Source organism: Mirounga angustirostris, unplaced genomic scaffold, assembly GCF_029215605.1.
Source record: "Mirounga angustirostris isolate CCGP_5_RB_7025 unplaced genomic scaffold, mMirAng1.0.hap1 SCAF_4, whole genome shotgun sequence".
In the NCBI taxonomy this organism is placed as follows: Eukaryota; Metazoa; Chordata; class Mammalia; order Carnivora; family Phocidae; genus Mirounga; species Mirounga angustirostris.
Genome location: NW_026991712.1, coordinates 8,907,045 through 8,923,969, shown reverse-complemented (window position 1 = coordinate 8,923,969; position 16,925 = coordinate 8,907,045). Strand labels below are relative to the sequence as shown.

The 16,925-nt window shown below is 48.5% G+C and overlaps 2 protein-coding genes across 4 annotated transcripts in view; one reads left to right on the top strand and one right to left on the bottom strand.

Annotated features, from left to right (window-relative positions):
• The window catches only part of CCN4 (cellular communication network factor 4), a 38,957-nt gene extending 32,478 nt beyond the window's left edge, over positions 1-6,479 (top strand). Inside the window, exon 5 of the mRNA XM_054512439.2 lies at positions 1,051-6,479. Coding sequence (XP_054368414.1) covers positions 1,051-1,350 — 300 coding nt within the window. The 3' untranslated portion in view covers positions 1,351-6,479. The remainder of the gene's footprint in view (positions 1-1,050) is intronic.
• A 4,994-nt stretch (positions 6,480-11,473) lies between these two features.
• Positions 11,474-16,925, bottom strand: part of NDRG1 (N-myc downstream regulated 1) — a 56,773-nt gene continuing 51,321 nt past the window's right edge. For 2 of the 3 annotated variants that reach the window (XM_045895843.2, XM_064587854.1), the window contains one exon: positions 11,474-13,382. In XM_045895843.2, the coding sequence (XP_045751799.2) occupies positions 13,171-13,382 (212 nt within the window). In that variant the 3' untranslated portion in view covers positions 11,474-13,170. The remainder of the gene's footprint in view (positions 13,383-16,925) is intronic. The other variant, XM_064587853.1, reaches the window with a different exon arrangement.

The following is a 16,925-nucleotide window of genomic DNA, read 5'->3' as shown; positions in this document are numbered from 1 at the left end:
CAGCTTCCCACAAATCCTCCTCGCTTGCTGTCCCCTTCCCCTACTCCAGTGATCTCTGTGCCGGCCAGCCCGATCCTGCCACCTCGTCCTTCTTCTTCTCTTCTCTCTCTGATCAGTGACCTCGGCCATGCTGGCCTGCGTATTCTTGGTGCTCGGTGCACAGTAGGTACTCAGAAGATGTGGCTTTCCTGGGAGCATGGATGGAAAAGCGACCAGCAGCAGGAGAAACAGGGGCAGAGGTCTTAAGCTGGGTGAATGCCCAGGGCACTCGAGGTGGAGGGTGCTCTACCCCAGCGCCACCTCACGTCCTCGCTGTTGGCTCATGCTTTGCACTCAAATTTGGTTTTGTACTTGTGAGCCTCCGATGGCTCCTTGAACTGTGTAAGCCTCAAGCCCCACGAGCCTGGCTCTGCTCTACCCCGAGTTCTGGAATGATGCCGGAACATAGTAGAGCCATTCCTGCAATGAGTTTAGTGAGTACCTACTGTGTACCAGGCACAGACTTGGCCTGTAGTGACAGAAAGGGCCCTCCTCTTGCCTGGCCCACATCCCAGTGGAGAGACAGAGCAGACTCTACAGAACGCACTGCGGTTGGACAAGTTATGTGAGGAGGGTGTGTGTGGGAGGCGGGGCGGGGGTGCGTGGAGGAGGGGCAGGTTCGGGGAAAGCGCATGGCCCAGTCATGGAGCCCCGGGATGGCTAGCCGGGACGCTGGGTAGACTGGAGAGGCAACACGGGCTTTCTGTGTTGGTACAACTGTGACGGGGTCCTGGGCATTGGCGAGGCAGAAATGTAGGCAAGAGGACATTGCGGGTTGCGAGGAACCACCTCTGCAATACAGTGTCCCGTGAGGTCCGAAGTTAGTCCTGCATAACGTGGCTGCGTCTTGCTGTGCTTGGGGAGGTCCCTCCCAGCTTAAAGATGCCACAAACCTGAAGGAAAGGTGGAGTGGGCCTGCACGTTGAGTGCAAAGGGAGAATTGAGGGCTTGGAGGGAGGAAGGTGGCTGTTCATCCTCTGAGCATCCCAACTGAAACCTCCTTTCCTGCAGGAAGGGAAGAAGTGTTTGGCCGTGTACCAGCCAGAGGCGCCCATGAACTTCACCCTCGCCGGCTGCATCAGCACACGCCCCTACCGGCCGAAGTACTGTGGGGTCTGCACGGACAGCAGGTGCTGCACCCCCTATAAGTCCAAGACCATCGATGTCTCCTTCCAGTGTCCCGATGGGCCTGGCTTCTCCCGCCAGGTCCTATGGATTAATGCTTGCTTCTGCAACCTGAGTTGTAGGAATCCCAACGATATCTTTGCTGACTTAGAATCCTACCCTGACTTCTCAGAAATTGCCAATTAGGCAGGCACAAAACACGGGGCTCGGGGCCTGGCCCAATGTTTGTAAAGCCAACCCTCTGAGGACCACAGCTGAGCCTTCTTTGTCCACTTCCCACGGACTTCTAACTGTCCTGATCCAGATCCTTGGCCCCCTGTCCTATCTCCAGCCACCCAGATGACCCATTATGGTGCTGCTCGGGCCCAGGGTATGAGTCCCCTCCTTGGCAGCCTGCTGCATACACTCCAGAGAAAGTGCCCATCTCCAATGATTCTGGACAAAACCCAAGCCTGTCCAAGTCACCGGAAGTCTTGCTGGATCTTGCCGGAGTCCCGAGGAGCAGAATCAGCTAGGCATTTAATATCACCCATTCCCGTTCTCGATGCTAAGCCACAAGACTCTTTGGGTCCATTCAGAAGGACAGATGGGATTTAGGACACTGGAACAGTCTATCATCTGGGCCCTGCCAAGGGGCATTCTAATAGATAGTTCTGACCATAGCACACCTCAGTAGCTCTGAGTCTGGAGATTTGTGCCCCCTAAGGTCACCAAATATTTGCCAAGTGAGGTGAACGGTTGTTTGGTTTTGATTTTTAAAGGAAAATTGTGTTCATTAACCCAGGCTTTGTGGAGGTTAAGTCTCTCTTCAGCCCTGCCGTGTAAAGGGTACAAACTGGGCTCATTCCGGTCAGAAATGCAATTTGATAACTTTCATTCTTATTCATGGGAAAAGTCTCCAGTCAATACTGCAGGGTCAGGGCAGGGTCAGCCAATTTTCAGAAGAGGTGATGGACTAGCATGAATCTGCTGCTGACCCACAGGACGCTGGGCACTTGGCCAACTCTGCCGCACATCTAGACCCTCTCCCTGCTTGAGGGCTCATGGGAGTTGGTGGAGCCCCTAGGATGGCCTCCATGGCCCCTGGGAGTGGCATCCCAGGACATTCCTCTGCTCTTACAGAGCCCTGGGAGGCCCAGCAGATGTCTGGGCCAGCCCCACTTGAAATAACTGACACGGTTGCAGGCTGTATGTGGGTCAAACCAAGAAGTGGATCCACTCGGCATCAGCCTAGGGCAGCAGGGTCAGGTCACATACTGGGCACCGGACACCTCTCTTTCTGCCACAGGGACCCTTTCCAGAGACTTCGGGTCTGTTGACCCAAACAACCCAGTTCTGGTGTGAAGACAGAGGCTTACCAGTTGTTTAGAAACAGAAATATATTTAACCAGGATTAAAAGCCAAAAAGGGGTTGGAGCTTAAAAGGAACAGAAAGTTGTTATGAGTGGAAATGAGGCTATTATTTATCTTATTAGTAGAATATAAATATTTACTGTTATAATTCTTTTATTTACCTTTATTTACCTTTTGTGTACCAGACCTAGTTCTCAGTGCTATATGTGTGTTAGCTCGTGGAGAAGCTTCGCAATCATGCTGAAAAGTGCCCATTATTATTTCTATTCTTACAAATGTGAAATGGAAGCTCAGAGAGGTATGGAGCCTTGACCAAAGTTGCCCGGCTGGTGAGTCGAGGAGCGGGATTCTAACCCAAGTCCGGCTGACTTTCTAACCCATGTTGTTGCCCCTACGCTTAGAGCTTCCAGACGTGTCGAGAAGGAAAATATGTCCGCATCACCGACTTCACGCTCTCGTTTCTCAGTCTTTTTACTGTCTCTCTGGCTCCTTTCCCAAGAGAAGAGTATCTGACTTTCTGATAATTTAGGTGCCTGAGCATCCAAAAATATATGGGCTAGACAAAAACCCACGAATCCCCTACCGATAGCCCCCTCAAATCAGAACTAGATCTCATTGTGCATTTAAAAGACGATTTTGTTTACCGAATGCTGCAGATGAGGGATGTGTGGGCTATTCCCCAGGAAATTCTGTGTGGTGTACAGAGGGATTCTGTAGTAGGACAAAAGGAAGGTGCCCTCCTGACTGTGACCTCCCACTTGCTTGGCCCAGTACAAGGCATACAGCGGAGCTCAACACGTATTTGATGAATAAAAGAACCTGTGTATGTTTTCCTACTTTTACTCAGAGGCTCTCTTCTTCCAAAGGTACGTGCCAATCTAATTTTCATCAGCCAAATCTTATTTTAAGTATCATAGGGAAAGATACATTTAATATTTAAAGAAATGTACATTTTTATTAAAAAAAAAATAATTCTTGTGTGAAGAGCATTCACCCCACGAATAGGTTCTCCAAAAAGCCCTTGTGTGGATCTATGTTGGATTTTCTCGGAGTGAAATCTATAAATTAAGAGGACCGGATGACAGCTAACCACATTTGAAATTCAGCAGAAACCCAAGAGCTAGGTTCTTAATGAGTTTGCATCTCAATTTGGGGAAATGAGCGTGGCTTCTAAGATCCTAGGAAGCCAGGTTGGAGGAATCTGGGATTATCCTGGGACTGAGTGGGCCAGAGTGGCCACAGTTGGAATTTGAGAAACAGACCTGTCCTATGCAGGGGAGGTCTCAGCTCCATGTTTTGAAGTCACGGGGAAGGAAGTTTGGGACCAAAGTGAGGAAGATCTTTCTAGCAGCCACAATCACTCTGCCCTGGTGTGACGTACTTCAGTGAAAGTTAAGAATAATAATCACAATGCAAAAATGTCCCTTTATTGAAAGCTTATGTGGTGCCACTCACTTTGCTAGCTTTTAAATTATCTTACTAATTGTCACTACAAGTGTGAGTAAGCCTCTTGTCCCCATTTTATACATGAAAAATTTGAGATTCAAAGAGGCTGAGAAATCAGCCAAAACAAGTTGGAGCCCAAATCCCTGTTTATTCCACTTGACCTTGCTCCCGGGGAGACCTCCAGGCCTCCAAGTGTCTCATTGGCAGGGCATCCAGTAGATGAGATAGACGGTCTCTCCAGTCCTTTGTAACTCCATGTTCCAGGACGAGGGAAAGATATGCTAAGGATTTGTTAACCTTTGGTGAAGAAACTCACATTAGTGCTTAGAGTGAATTTCTCTGGCATGCTCAGGTGGGGAGAGAGAGGAAACCTGCATTCACCAAACCATCGCTTCTTGCTAAACCTTTATCCTCAGCATTTGGGGAGGACCCCTGAGTGCCAGGCCTGGGCGAGGTGCTTCCTGGCTATACCTTATTTAATCCCCATAGCAAACCTATGAGATATGGCATTATAATCATTTCCCTGTTTTAGAGCTAAGACACTGGGGCTCATAGAGGTTAAGTTATTTGTTCAGTGTCTTACCAGCTAGTGAACTGTGGACCAGGATTGCAAACCAGGCTCCATCTGACACCTGAGCCATCTTTCCTGACACTAAGCCCAGTTAGCAGGCCCCCCAATTCAAAAGGTACAAGAGATGCTTTACTGACAAGAGGACAATAATTGCAATGTTAATTTCAAAGTGATTCAGAGAGTGAGCAAAGAAAGTAGATTTTTTTTTTTTTAAGATTTTATTTATTTATTTGACAGAGAGAGACACAGCGAGAGAGGGAACACAAGCAGGGGGAGTGGGAGAGGGAGAAGCAGGCTCTCCACTGAGCAGGGAGCCCGATGTGGGGCTCGATCCCAGGACCCCGGGATCATGACCTGAGCCGAAGGCAGATGCTTAATGACTGAGCCACCCAGGCGCCCCCAAGAAAGTAGATTTGAATGATATGATCCATCTGATATAATCTCATTAACATTGTACTGTGTTAGAGATAATGGAGAAGCAATGTAGCCCCTGACTATTATATCGAATTAGGTCACTGCTTTTTTAAAGACTTATCTTGATCCAAAGTAAGTAACTGCAATAAGCCTGCACAGCTGGGACTCATGAACGGTCAGAATGGTCACCTGTGTATCTCTGCACATACACATATGTGTGCGTGTGTGTATATATATATATGTATGTCTATATCTATTTTCAGACTGTGACTTCATATGTAAGTATTCCTAGCGCCATTTTTGCAAGTGACTAAAAAATACAAAAGAAGGAATGTCTTGGAATTTCCCAACTGAGGAAAAATAGCACTTGGGCAATCTGTCATGTTTTACAACATTCCTCATTTTTCTCATGATTTGTGTAGCGTGGAACGTTTGTTCAATGTGAAGGATTTTCATTGCTCAAATTCCCCGTTTATGCTTTTCTCCTTAAAGCAATAAATCATCAGCAAAATCACTTCCTGGATCTGGTGGATTTTCTTGTACATTCAGTTATGAGGCGCAACGACGGAGTGTTGAATATGTTCAATGAATGTGCAAATGGTGGAAAGTAGGTCCCAGATATTTTATGTATGGTAATAAAAATAGCTACAAGTTTGGAGATGGGCTCAGAAAGATGAATTCTGGAATTCACAAAAGATCGGCACTACAAATGGGTCCAGGCTGGGAGACACCTCCCATAAACATAAAAAGGAAACTTCAGCATTCATGGGTTTATTCGTTCATTTACTGACTCATTTATTCAATGCCTTTCTACATCTCCAACTAGACTGTGGGTACCTTGAGGTCAGGGACTATGACTGTATCCTCTGGGCCTAGCACAGTGCATGGCATGTGTCAGGGACCGGGTAAGCAGGGGTTGGATGCATGGAGAGATGGATAGGATGGGTATCTTTTGCCGGTTGCCTTAGGAACCGGCGGGAGTGGAGAGAAGTGTAAGGAAGCTTGCGGGATAAAATGGAAACGGCTCTGACTTTGGGAGTCACGTGAACCTTATTATACTTTATTCCTTACTGGAATTCCTCCCCGAGCCCCCCTGAGCCTCAATTTCCTCAGCTGTGAAAGGCAGAAAATGATAGCACCTACCTCGTGGTGGCGATGATGGGTGAGTAAAATGCAAATGGCGCGCAGTGTTAGAACAGAGCTTGGCACGCCATAAGCGCTTAACAAAACCAGTTATTGTTGGCTGATTTTCCGTGTCCTCGTGAATGGGGGATAGTCAGCAAAACTATAGTAAAAATCGGAGTCAGTGTATGTGTCGGTATATTTTATTTTTTAGATCGTTACTTCACAGCAGCAAATATAAAGAAAAAGTGTCACCAGTGTTCAGTGGAGTGCTTTTTTACTTTAATCATATGCAGCTTGATCCCTTAACATTTTTATTTGATGTCTTCGTTAGATGCTATAATTTGATTAAACACCCTGCTTCTTTAAGGCAGGAAAGGTGCCATACTTGTCTGTCTCCCAAACCAAATGTGTTCTGCTATGTGAACAGATGTGCATACAGCGGAGTACATAGGGTGAAAGACACGTTTGATGCCCTCTGGTCAAATCTCCCACCTCCACTCCCTCAAAAACATTATGCTATTATAATAAAGTCGGGGTAGAGTCAATTCCAATAAAAGAATAACTGCCACATGAATTCGTTCCAAAAACACTTCTATCCCAAAGCACACCTTTCTCAAAATTGGAAGTTAGATCATGGAGTCCTATAGATGCCCCAGATTTAGATAAATGTGTAGCTTTGGGGAGAACTTTCTCATGATTTATCAGGAGGGTGAAGTTTTAGGAACATGGGATTTGGGGGAAATGGCCAGAGCATTTTATTGTGAAGGTAAAAAAAGCATACGGCCGAGGTGCCAGTGTTCCTGATCCCCTCCCCGATGAAATGAAAATGCCAAAGCATCCTACATATTGAGAAGTCTAAGTTCCAGCTGAATCTGGGTTCTTTCCCAATACTGAACCGAGCAAAAATGACTTCTAAGAAGTTGAAAAATCTGGCACCAGCCTGTGTATGTTTCCATAGATTATATTCTGCAAAGAATTTTTCCAGATTTCCAAGCTAAACCGGAGTGCTCTTGTTTTTCACACAAGACTAACAAAGTGGATTTCTTAGTCCATCCCACATCAAGGTCGAGGAAGCAGCTAAAAGCGGCCTTATTGATAGCAATGAGAAAATGTCAGCCTGCCAGCAGAGAAGGAGACAGAAGAATTAAGAACGAGGTTGAAGATACGGTAAAACACAGGTCATCCGAGCCTGGGTGGGACTATTTAATAGAGTGACAAACATCTCCTCAAGCACTAAAAGCCTGAAGGGCATCTGCAGTTTCAGCCCCGGTAAACTAAGCTGATGTTCTGCAATCCCAAGACATCAATAGATGGTTGCATTTGTCATGTGCTCAGTGAACTGTTTTAAAAGGCAGCGAGGGACGTGGTCTGTTTTAGAAATGACTGGACAAGCCATTTAATCGCTCTGAGCCTTGGCTTTCTTATCTGTGAAACAAGGATCACTCATCCTCACAGATAAAGAATAAAAAGGGGAAGAAAAATAGTACTTGATAAATATTACTCTTATTAGAGGAAGTGTTTATCTATTTAATGAAAACCTCCCGTTAGGTGCTGGGCACTTGTGCTGGCCCTGGGGATAGAAGAGAAATCTCGGAGGAAAGGACGCCTAAGGTAAACCACATTACAGATTCCACACGTACTACTGTGTCCGGCTCTGCAGGGCACCCTTGTCACCTGGCAGGTGCTTCCTGCGGAGGGCGGGGCATTAAGAAAACACTTCTCAAAGCAGGGGTGAGGAAGGCTCTGTCTTGCAACTGTGAGTTTGGCTGTCAATGAATTTAGCCATGCAGAGCACACGACAATTCACCTGTTACAACTACATCAATTGCTTAGAATTCCTGAAGCACTTATGTGGGGGGAGGGGGTGGGAGGAGGGTGGACCCAGTCATAGTTGATTGGACAGCAAGTGGACACCTAAGTCAAGCTGAATCAATGATTCTCTTTCCCTTAGGAGACACAAAGACCTGGTTGGTTCCATGTCCAAGAACCTGAAGGTCATAGCCTTTGGGTTAGGACTAGCGTTTTATGCTTTGGAGATACACAGAAATCTTGGAAAGAACAAAGAATGAGGCTGATGTGCTCCCCAAGTCCCCTCCCTTATCTGGTCTCCAACCTCACACGGCTGGGTTTTACCTTCTGCCCTTGGATTCCATGTGGGACACAGTTGAAGAGTTTCCATGCAGCCTAAGTAGCCCAAGACTAGTATGTAACCAGATGGATTGGGGCTACATCGAGGGACCAATCCAATGACAGTGAGGGTGTGTCTGAGAAGGGACAATGAAAAAGGTGGCGGGTGAAGGCCCCCACTGTCCCTACAGATCCCGGAGATGGTTCATCTCAGTGCACACTTGCTCTCCCAGCTACTACTGAAACCCAAGGGTTAGGGGATAGAAACCCAAACAAGCAGCTAGGAGAACAGAAATGGATCCCCCAGCTGGCAAAAAGCCTCTGGGTATACTCTCTCTCAATACATCTGGTGCATGCCAACACCTGTAAAAGTTCCTTCCCTCGGTGGAAGCCCGAGTCCCGAGCTGCTGAGCGTGGCAGGCCCCGCCACACCCCCACTCCCAAAGCTCACGTAGGCACCCGCTACCGCGGTGCTTGCTTCCCAGCTCTGCCATCCCCTGCCCTTTCTCGGTTCTGACGCCCGCACAGCACCTGACACAGAAAAGGTGCTTACTAGTGAGTGTGGGAAAAGCTCCGCCTCCTGCGTCTAAAGGTAAGTCTCCCTAAGCTGGGGTTCTCCAACCAGCAGTCCGTGTTTAGAATTCAGGGGCCGTGTACTGGGATGAGGGTAAAATGTGTCTCTGTGTTGACTAATCTCTAGTTGCTGTTTAGCGTACCCCTCCATTCAAGCTTAGGCAACACACCCCAGTTATCAGCAGTTGAAATCACATTGTGGCAGGTATCTCCAGATACGCTTATCACACCTTGCCATTATGTTGAGATCTGCCTCAATGCTACTATTTAACTTAAGAAGCACAATATATAGGGCATCTGGGTGGCTCAGTTGGTTAAGCGACTGCCTTCGGCTCAGGTCATGATCCTGGAGTCCCGGGATCGAGTCCCGCGTCGGGCTCCCTGCTCAGCGAGGAGCCTGATTCTCCCTCTGACCCTCCTCCCTCTCATGCTCTCTGTCCTCATTCTCTCTCTCGCAAATAGATACAATCTTAAAAAAAAAAAAAAAGATGGGGCGCCTGGGTGGCTCAGTTGGTTCAGCGACTGCCTTCGGCCCAGGTCATGATCCCGGAGTCCCGGAATCGAGTCCCACATCGGGCTCCCTGCTCGGCGGGGAGTCTGCTTCTCCCTCTGACCCTCCTCCCTCTCATGCTCTCTGTCCTCATTCTCTCTCTCGCAAATAGATACAATCTTAAAAAAAAAAAAGATGGGGCGCCTGGGTGGCTCAGTTGGTTCAGCGACTGCCTTCGGCCCAGGTCATGATCCCGGAGTCCCGGGATCGAGTCCCGCATCGGGCTCCTTGCTCAGCGAGGAGTCTGCTTCTCCCTCTGACCCTCCCCACCTCATGCTTTCTCTGTCTCTCAAATAAATAAAATCTTAAAAAAAAAAAAAAGAAGCACAATATAATATGTCACACAGTTGTTGACATGTGGATAATTACATGCCACTCTTAAGTCCCTTCTTTTGTAGTCCTATGTATTTTATTTTACATACAGAACTCCCTGCCTCGCTGCCTGCCACGTCCCACACTCACGGTCACCCGCCCCGGTCCCCAGTACAAGCTACTCACCAAGGCACACATCCTCCCTCCTCCGCACTGGAGGCCACAGGGCCCCGTGGCTAGGAATGCCTTCTTACCCTTCTGTGCTCCTTCCACTCCAAATCCATTTCTGAAACTACAGCATGTCCACCCCTTGTACCGTAACGCAGACGTCAAGTCTTATAGTGAATTTATAGCGAATTACACTCGAAGAAACTGCACGTAAGCGAAGAAAATCCAGCATAACAGCAGGATAGCTATTTAAAAGGGAAGGCGGGCTCGAGGCGGAGCTGCATTTAGTGATTTAGTGACTTCCTTCCAAAGACCCAAGTATGGGAAAGCGGAAAAAGTAACTGGGCAGTGAAGGACCCTGGCCGACACTGCTTCAGCCAGGTGATCAAGGTCAACAGCATCTGTGGCGACTCCCAACGACCCATCATGCTAATAATGGCACTTCGCCTCTGTGATCTTTCTTCCAAAAACCCATCACCCCAGTTGAGCCATGAGAAAAGTATCATAGAAACCTTCACTGAAGGACATTCTACAACATGCCTGACTAGTGCTTCTCAAAACTTGTCAAGGTCAGCTAAAGCAGGGAAAGGGGAGACACCGTTATTGACCAGAGGAAGGTAAGGAGACGTGAGGACCACATATAATGGGGCATCCTTGATGGGATCCTGGGACAGAACAAAGCAACAGGGACAAAGTAGTGACATTCCAATGAAGTATGGAGCTTAGGGGTGCCTGGGTGGCTCAGTTGTTAAGCGTCTGCCTTCGGCTCAGGTCATGATCTCAGGGTCCTGGGATCGAGCCCTGCATCGGGCTCTCTGCTTGGCGGAGAGCCTGCTTCTCCCTCTCCCACTCCCCCTGCTTGGGTTCCCTCTCTGTGTCCCTAATAAAATCTTAAAAAAAAAAAAAAAAAAAAAAAAGTATAGAGCTTAGTTAACAGTAATGTATCAATGTTGATTTCTTAGGTGTGACCAGCGCACCATAGTGAAGTGAGGTCTTACTAACAGGGGAAACTCGGTGTGGGGTGTATGGGAGCTCTGCACCATCTTTACAATTGTTCTCGTGAATTTTAAACTAATCCTAAGAAGCCTAAATAACAATGGGAGGTCATACTAAAACCTGTTGTGTTTACATTTTTTTTTCAGTATAGTAGAAACAAGCATTATAGCGATGTCACTGGGTGTGAGAAAGGGAGTGGTTTTATCACATGCTTCCCTGTAATAAAATAAAATGTAAAAAAAAAAAAAAAAGATGTTTCCTTCTAAATATAGGTTGGAAAGCTTTAACCCTTTGTCACTGTGCTGCCTGAGCTACTGATCCTCTGAAATGGGGCTGGTCTGAATTGAGAGGCACTGTCCTGTGAAATACTGATTTTCTTAGCATAAAGAAGGTGAATTATCTTAATCCTTGTCATATTGATTCTATGTTGAAATGGTAATGTTTTGGATATGCTGGGTTAAGGGAAATATATTATTAAAATTCACTTGTTTTCTTTTACCACCTTTTAAACTACGGCTGTTAGAAAATGTAAACTTCCATCTGTGGCTCGCATTAATTCTCAGGGGACAGTGATGCCCCTAAGGCAGGTGTCGGGAGGCCCCAGGTAAGGAAGGACCCCTCCTGCGACTGTGGGCCGCAAACACGATCTCTCAGAGGAAAAAGACACAAGCCACTGCAAAGTTACAAATTTATTGGTCTGGAAATAAATACAAATATCTCATTAAGAAACTCCTCTGGAGAGACTTTACAGTTTCCTGTGTCGATTCAGCCACTCCTGCCCTGACCCCTGACCTTTCTGCACAGGTCGGGGGGGAAGCCTCCGGGTGGTACGGGCAGGAAACTGAGTCACTGCCCCTCCAGCTATCTAGAAGCCTTGACTACTTCCTTCTACCAACTCTAGGGTCCTGGAAAGCACCAGGCCCCAGCGGCTGATTCACATCGATTCATCCCACTCAGATCAAACTTCCTCCGAGAAGATCCATGGTTAGCCAAAATGAGAATCAGAAGCCAGTAGCAGGAACTTGACGTTGCCCAGAAATGTCAGTGGTGCCGCCCCATTCAGCAAAAGGTTAGAGGGACAGGGAGGAGAGGAAGGCAGGAGAGGGAAGGCAATCCCGTGGAATATTCCAGAATCCTTTCATCTTCTCAGCCAACACCCCCCGTGTGAATCCCCACCCCCTGCAAGAGCAAACGGTTCTCCCCAAAGATCCAGTGATGTTACCAGGTCAGAAACTTTCGGCTGTCAAGGTCAGATTCAACCCCACTTGGCAGAGATCGGAAGCTGGGTTTGACTCAATCACACAAGATTCCTGGGAACCAGGGTGGGATCGACTGAAATCATGACTGCACTGGATCCCATCACAACCACAGAAAATCCCTTACACCTAATAACCCAAATACCCCCCCACCCCCACCCTATTTCCCTGCACTCCCCCCCGCCCCCCGCCCCCACTGCATGGAGACTCATCACAGCCGGATACGGCTGTTGGGAATGTTTCCCTCCATATCAAAGAAAGCAAGTACAAACCTAAGTCGTCTTCCCCACGAACGAAATCCTCACTCAAGTATCTGGGGTGGGAAGTCGGGGCCGGCTATGGAGGCGGCGGCAGACAGCAGAGCCAAAGGCTCAAATTCAATGATACCAATGTTTGCCAAGAGCATTTCTTTGGAAAGCCCGGAGATTTTGCTGCCCACTTTCATTGTCCAGTGAAAGGGTGCCAGAAAAACAGGCTTGTATGTTTCGGCATTAAAAAGTGGATATATACACAAACTTTAAAAATCTATGTCTTCACGTCAACTGCGTAGATTTGTTTTTCCAAGCATTCTAGCCTCCACATAAATGCCACCTCTCTCCTGCTTCCTGTTTTGTGCAGTTAAAAAGAGCTACCCACAATCCGCTGCTCTCCCCCTCCCCAAATGGGAACAGGGTTCTGTTTCCAGAAACTGGGTCAGTTGGTCTTTAGTTGGAGAGGAAACAGGAAGTAGAGGGGCTGGGCTTCTGACAAAGTGCCCTTTAGAACCAGGATGCTCGGGTCAGCCGAGGCCTGGATTTAGGAAGTGTTGAGGGCGGCGTGTCTTGTTTTTGGCAGTTTGGCGTCTCTGAGGGAGGGTGAGGGGGCGGCCACCAGGCCAGCCGTCAATGAGCACAGGACACCAAGATACTTCTTTTCCTTCGGTCCGCCCACCCTGCCCCTGCTGGGAAAGGCGCCCTTGACAAACCCAGTCTAACTGTGTCCCCCCAGAGCTCTCTTACACCATAAGCTTTGGGTTAATACGAGTTATGTGTGGTGTGGCAGGCGGGGGCGGGAAGGGCCAGAGGAAGGGCAGCTGCGTGAGCCCAGAGTCCAGGGGCGGCCGTGGCGCGGGCCGCCTAGCAGGACACCTCCATGGACTTGGGCCCGGCGTTGTTGCCGGTGGCCCCGGAGTTGGGGGTGATGTCCAGGCGAGCACCCTCGCTGGTGTGGGAGCGGCTGCGGGCACCCTCGCTGGTGTGGGAGCGGCTGCGGGCGCCCTCCAGGGACGTGACGCTGGAGCCGGAGGCCGTGCGGGAGCGCATCAGGCGGGTCATGCTGGCTGAGGGCACTGGGGACAGAGAGAAGAGGCACCCGGTTAGCGACCTGAACACCAGGGGCACCTGCACGCCAGCCACGGGACCTCCTCCTGCCTGACCCGTCCATCCCTGCGGCCATCCAGCCACCGGGCTCCCCATCCTCTCTGTATCCACTCACAGAGGCAGAGAGCAAGTCCCCGATGGGGGCAGGGACTTGCGATCACACGATGGCTTGAACCCAGACGTAGGTCTGAATCCCAAGTCTGCCGCTCGCTTACAGCTGGGTGACTTGGGAAGTGACCGTCTCTGAGCCCCTCCATCCCCATCAGTAAAATGGGAATACCAATCCCCTAGTATCGGCACCCACGTGTGTGCCCGCGTACCGCAACCCCCTACTGTCCACAATATCTGGAGGGCGTCAGCGGGGCTAATCCCTCCATGCCACAGGTGGGGAAACCGAGGCCACCCAGCAAATCTGCAGCCGGCTGTCACCTGTTGTCTCTTCCAGAGAAGCCTGTGAGCTCCCAGGAACTATCTATGGCACCCATCCGTCCTTCAGGACTTAAAATACCCTTGCACATAGCAGATGGCTGAGAAAGTGAAATGAAGACAAAGCGATACCCCCCACCTGCACTGGGCTGAATCCTGCCCTCCACCCCCCGAAATTCATAGCCATCAGCCCTAATTCATAGCCACCAGAATCTAAGAATGGAACTATGGTCCTTGCCGATACATTTTGTTAAGATGAGGTCATACTGCATGAGGCTGGTTGCTCATAAGAGGAGAAAGAACACCCCTCCACATACACACACACACAAAGAAGGCCATGTGAACACAGAGCAGAGATGGGAGTCACGTGGCTACAAGCCAAGGAACAGCAAGGGCTGTTAGCTCCCTCCAGTAGCAGAGATGAGGCAAGGAAAGATCTTTCAAGAACCTCTGAGGTGAGCATGACCTTGCATACATCTTGATTTTGGACTTCTCGCTTCTAGAGCTATAGTCCTGTGAAAGAACACATTTCTGTTTTGGTTTTTTTTTTAAGATTTTTATTTATATATTTGAAAGAGAGAGAATGAGTGAGAGAGAGCGCACATGAGAGAGGGGAGGGTCAGAGGGAGAAGCAGACTCCCTGCTGAGCAGGGAGCCTGATGTGGGACCCGATCCCGGGACTCCAGGATCATGACCTGAGCCGAAGGCAGTCGCTTAACCAACTGAGCCACCCAGGCGTCCCCATTTCTGGTGTTTTTTAAGCCATCTGGTTTGTGGATATTTGGTACAACAGCCCTAGGAAACTAGTACACCACCCAAATAAAGCATCACCGCAACGGCCACCTTGAACAACCAATGTCACAATCCGAGGAAACCGATAAATACACGTACGTGCTCAGCGGTTACGTCAGTCACTGAACGCGCGCAGGGGTTGGCTTGCTGGGACACATATCCACAAACAAAAGGAATCCTTGCTGCACTGAACTCCCTTCTCCAAGAGCTAATGTTTAAATCCAGAGACGATCGGGATGGCTCCCACATCTGTCGCTCACGTTTTTTCTGATCCCTATTTCTCAACCCCAAACCCGAGAGTTTTCCTGACCTCACAGCGCTCGCGAGTGACCATGGAATGGTGTCATGGATGCAAAGAGCGAGTCATGCCTGGCCCAGCTTGAACAGGCACTCAGTAGATGACTACTTGTGTTCTCTGTGGTTCATGCCTCTGGGACAAAAGCCCTTCCTGCTCTCTTTCCTGTAATCTGCCGGAGGCTTCAGCTTTCTGGAAATAGAAGCTGGTGTGTGTGTGTGTCGGAGGGAACAAGGCCTGCTTTCACTTCCTTTCTCCCCAGAATACACTGCGAGGCAGAAATCCAAACCCAAGAGAGGTCCAAGGCAAACAAGTCATGATGTACGCCCTGCCAGGTAAATCAAGTCTGCCCGGCGGCGTTCCCCGCGCCCTACCTCTGCCTGCTCACTTTCCCTCGGGAAGGCAGCTCAGAAGGCCACAGACCCACAGACAGATGTTTTCTGTTGGAATAGGGCACCTAGGGACATGGACTCTGCCCGATGCATGTAAATCAGGCTCACGGGCTCTTGGCCTCTCTAGAAACTAAACACGGCTGTGGCCAACCTCAACACTGCGGTCAGCTTACCAAATATACCATTACTATTTTAAACGAACATGAATAGATTCAGTCTCAGGGGGAAAAAAAAAAAAAAGGAAGAGATCAGACATTCAGACTTCCCCATTAAGATGGGCTCATAAATTCTAAGCAGTCGGCAGAAAAGGCCAAAAGAACCATGTCACGGCTCACACCTCAATTGGACCATCTGTGGCCGGACCCACCAGAGTGCTTCCACTTGGCATGATCGGTCCTGGTCATGGGACTGTGTTTCTGAAAAAGGGCTGGAGGTGTCTAACGAATAAACTAGAACCGTCACACAAGAAACAGCAAGTCCTTGAATTATGCTTCTATTTATCCTTCAATTCCCAAATCCAAGGATTTGGCAAAGATGCGCTGTCTTGAATATAAACAACTTTATCACCCGCTTACACAGAGCTTTACGGTTTTCAAAGTAAGATTCCCCACTCTGCTCCTTGCTTAATCTCTCCAAACCTCAGTTCCATCATTTGTAAGATGAAGATAAGAGGATGCCATAGGATGGGGCACCTGGGTGGTGCAGTCGGTTAAGCGTCCGACTCTTGATTTCGGTTCAGCTCATGATCTCAGGGTCGTGAGACTGAATCCTTCACTGGGCTCGGCACTGAGCATGGAGCCTGCCTACGATTCTCTCTCCCCCTCTCCCCCTCCCGCTGCTCCTCACCCCACTCATGTGCACACGCACTCTCTCTTAAAAAAAAAAAAAAAAGAATATCACATAGGATTACTGTGATGGTTATATGAGAAAAAAATGAAGGATTTACTAATAATCTTCCATCATTACCATCACCACCATAATCATCACCACCACCACCATCGTGACAATGGGAAGTCTCTTAAGAAAGCACGTGATCATATATATGCAACCGATCAATCACTAAATTTTACCTCTGAAACTAATAATACACTATCCATTAATTAAATTGAATTTAAAATTTAAAAAAAAAGCACGTAACCAGAATGTAAAAGATTTTCATGGTTCCGCTGTTCTCTTTTTGGTGCTTAAAGAGTTAGTCCTAAATCTCAAGAAAATTCCCGGGGCGCCTGGGTGGCTCAGATGGTTAAGCGTCTGCCTTCAGCTCAGGTCATGATCCCAGGGTCCTGGGATCGAGTCCCGCATCGGGCTCCCTGCTAGGCGGGGAGCCTGCTTCTCCCTCTGCTTCTGCCTCTCTCTCTCTGACTCTCATGAATAAATAAATAAAAAACATTTAAAAAAATAAAGAAAATTCCCTGCTATGAAACCACGGCTGTTCATCAGAAGAGGGACATGAAGCCACCACGGTATAAAGAAGATACTAGAACCTCTGCATTGCCGCCCATCCTCCACACACCAAAATATTTCTTTCCCTGACCTTCCTAGTTTGCAAAAAGCTGAGGCTGGCCAAGGTGATAGAGAGTACTCACTCAAGCTCAGTTCAGGTCATT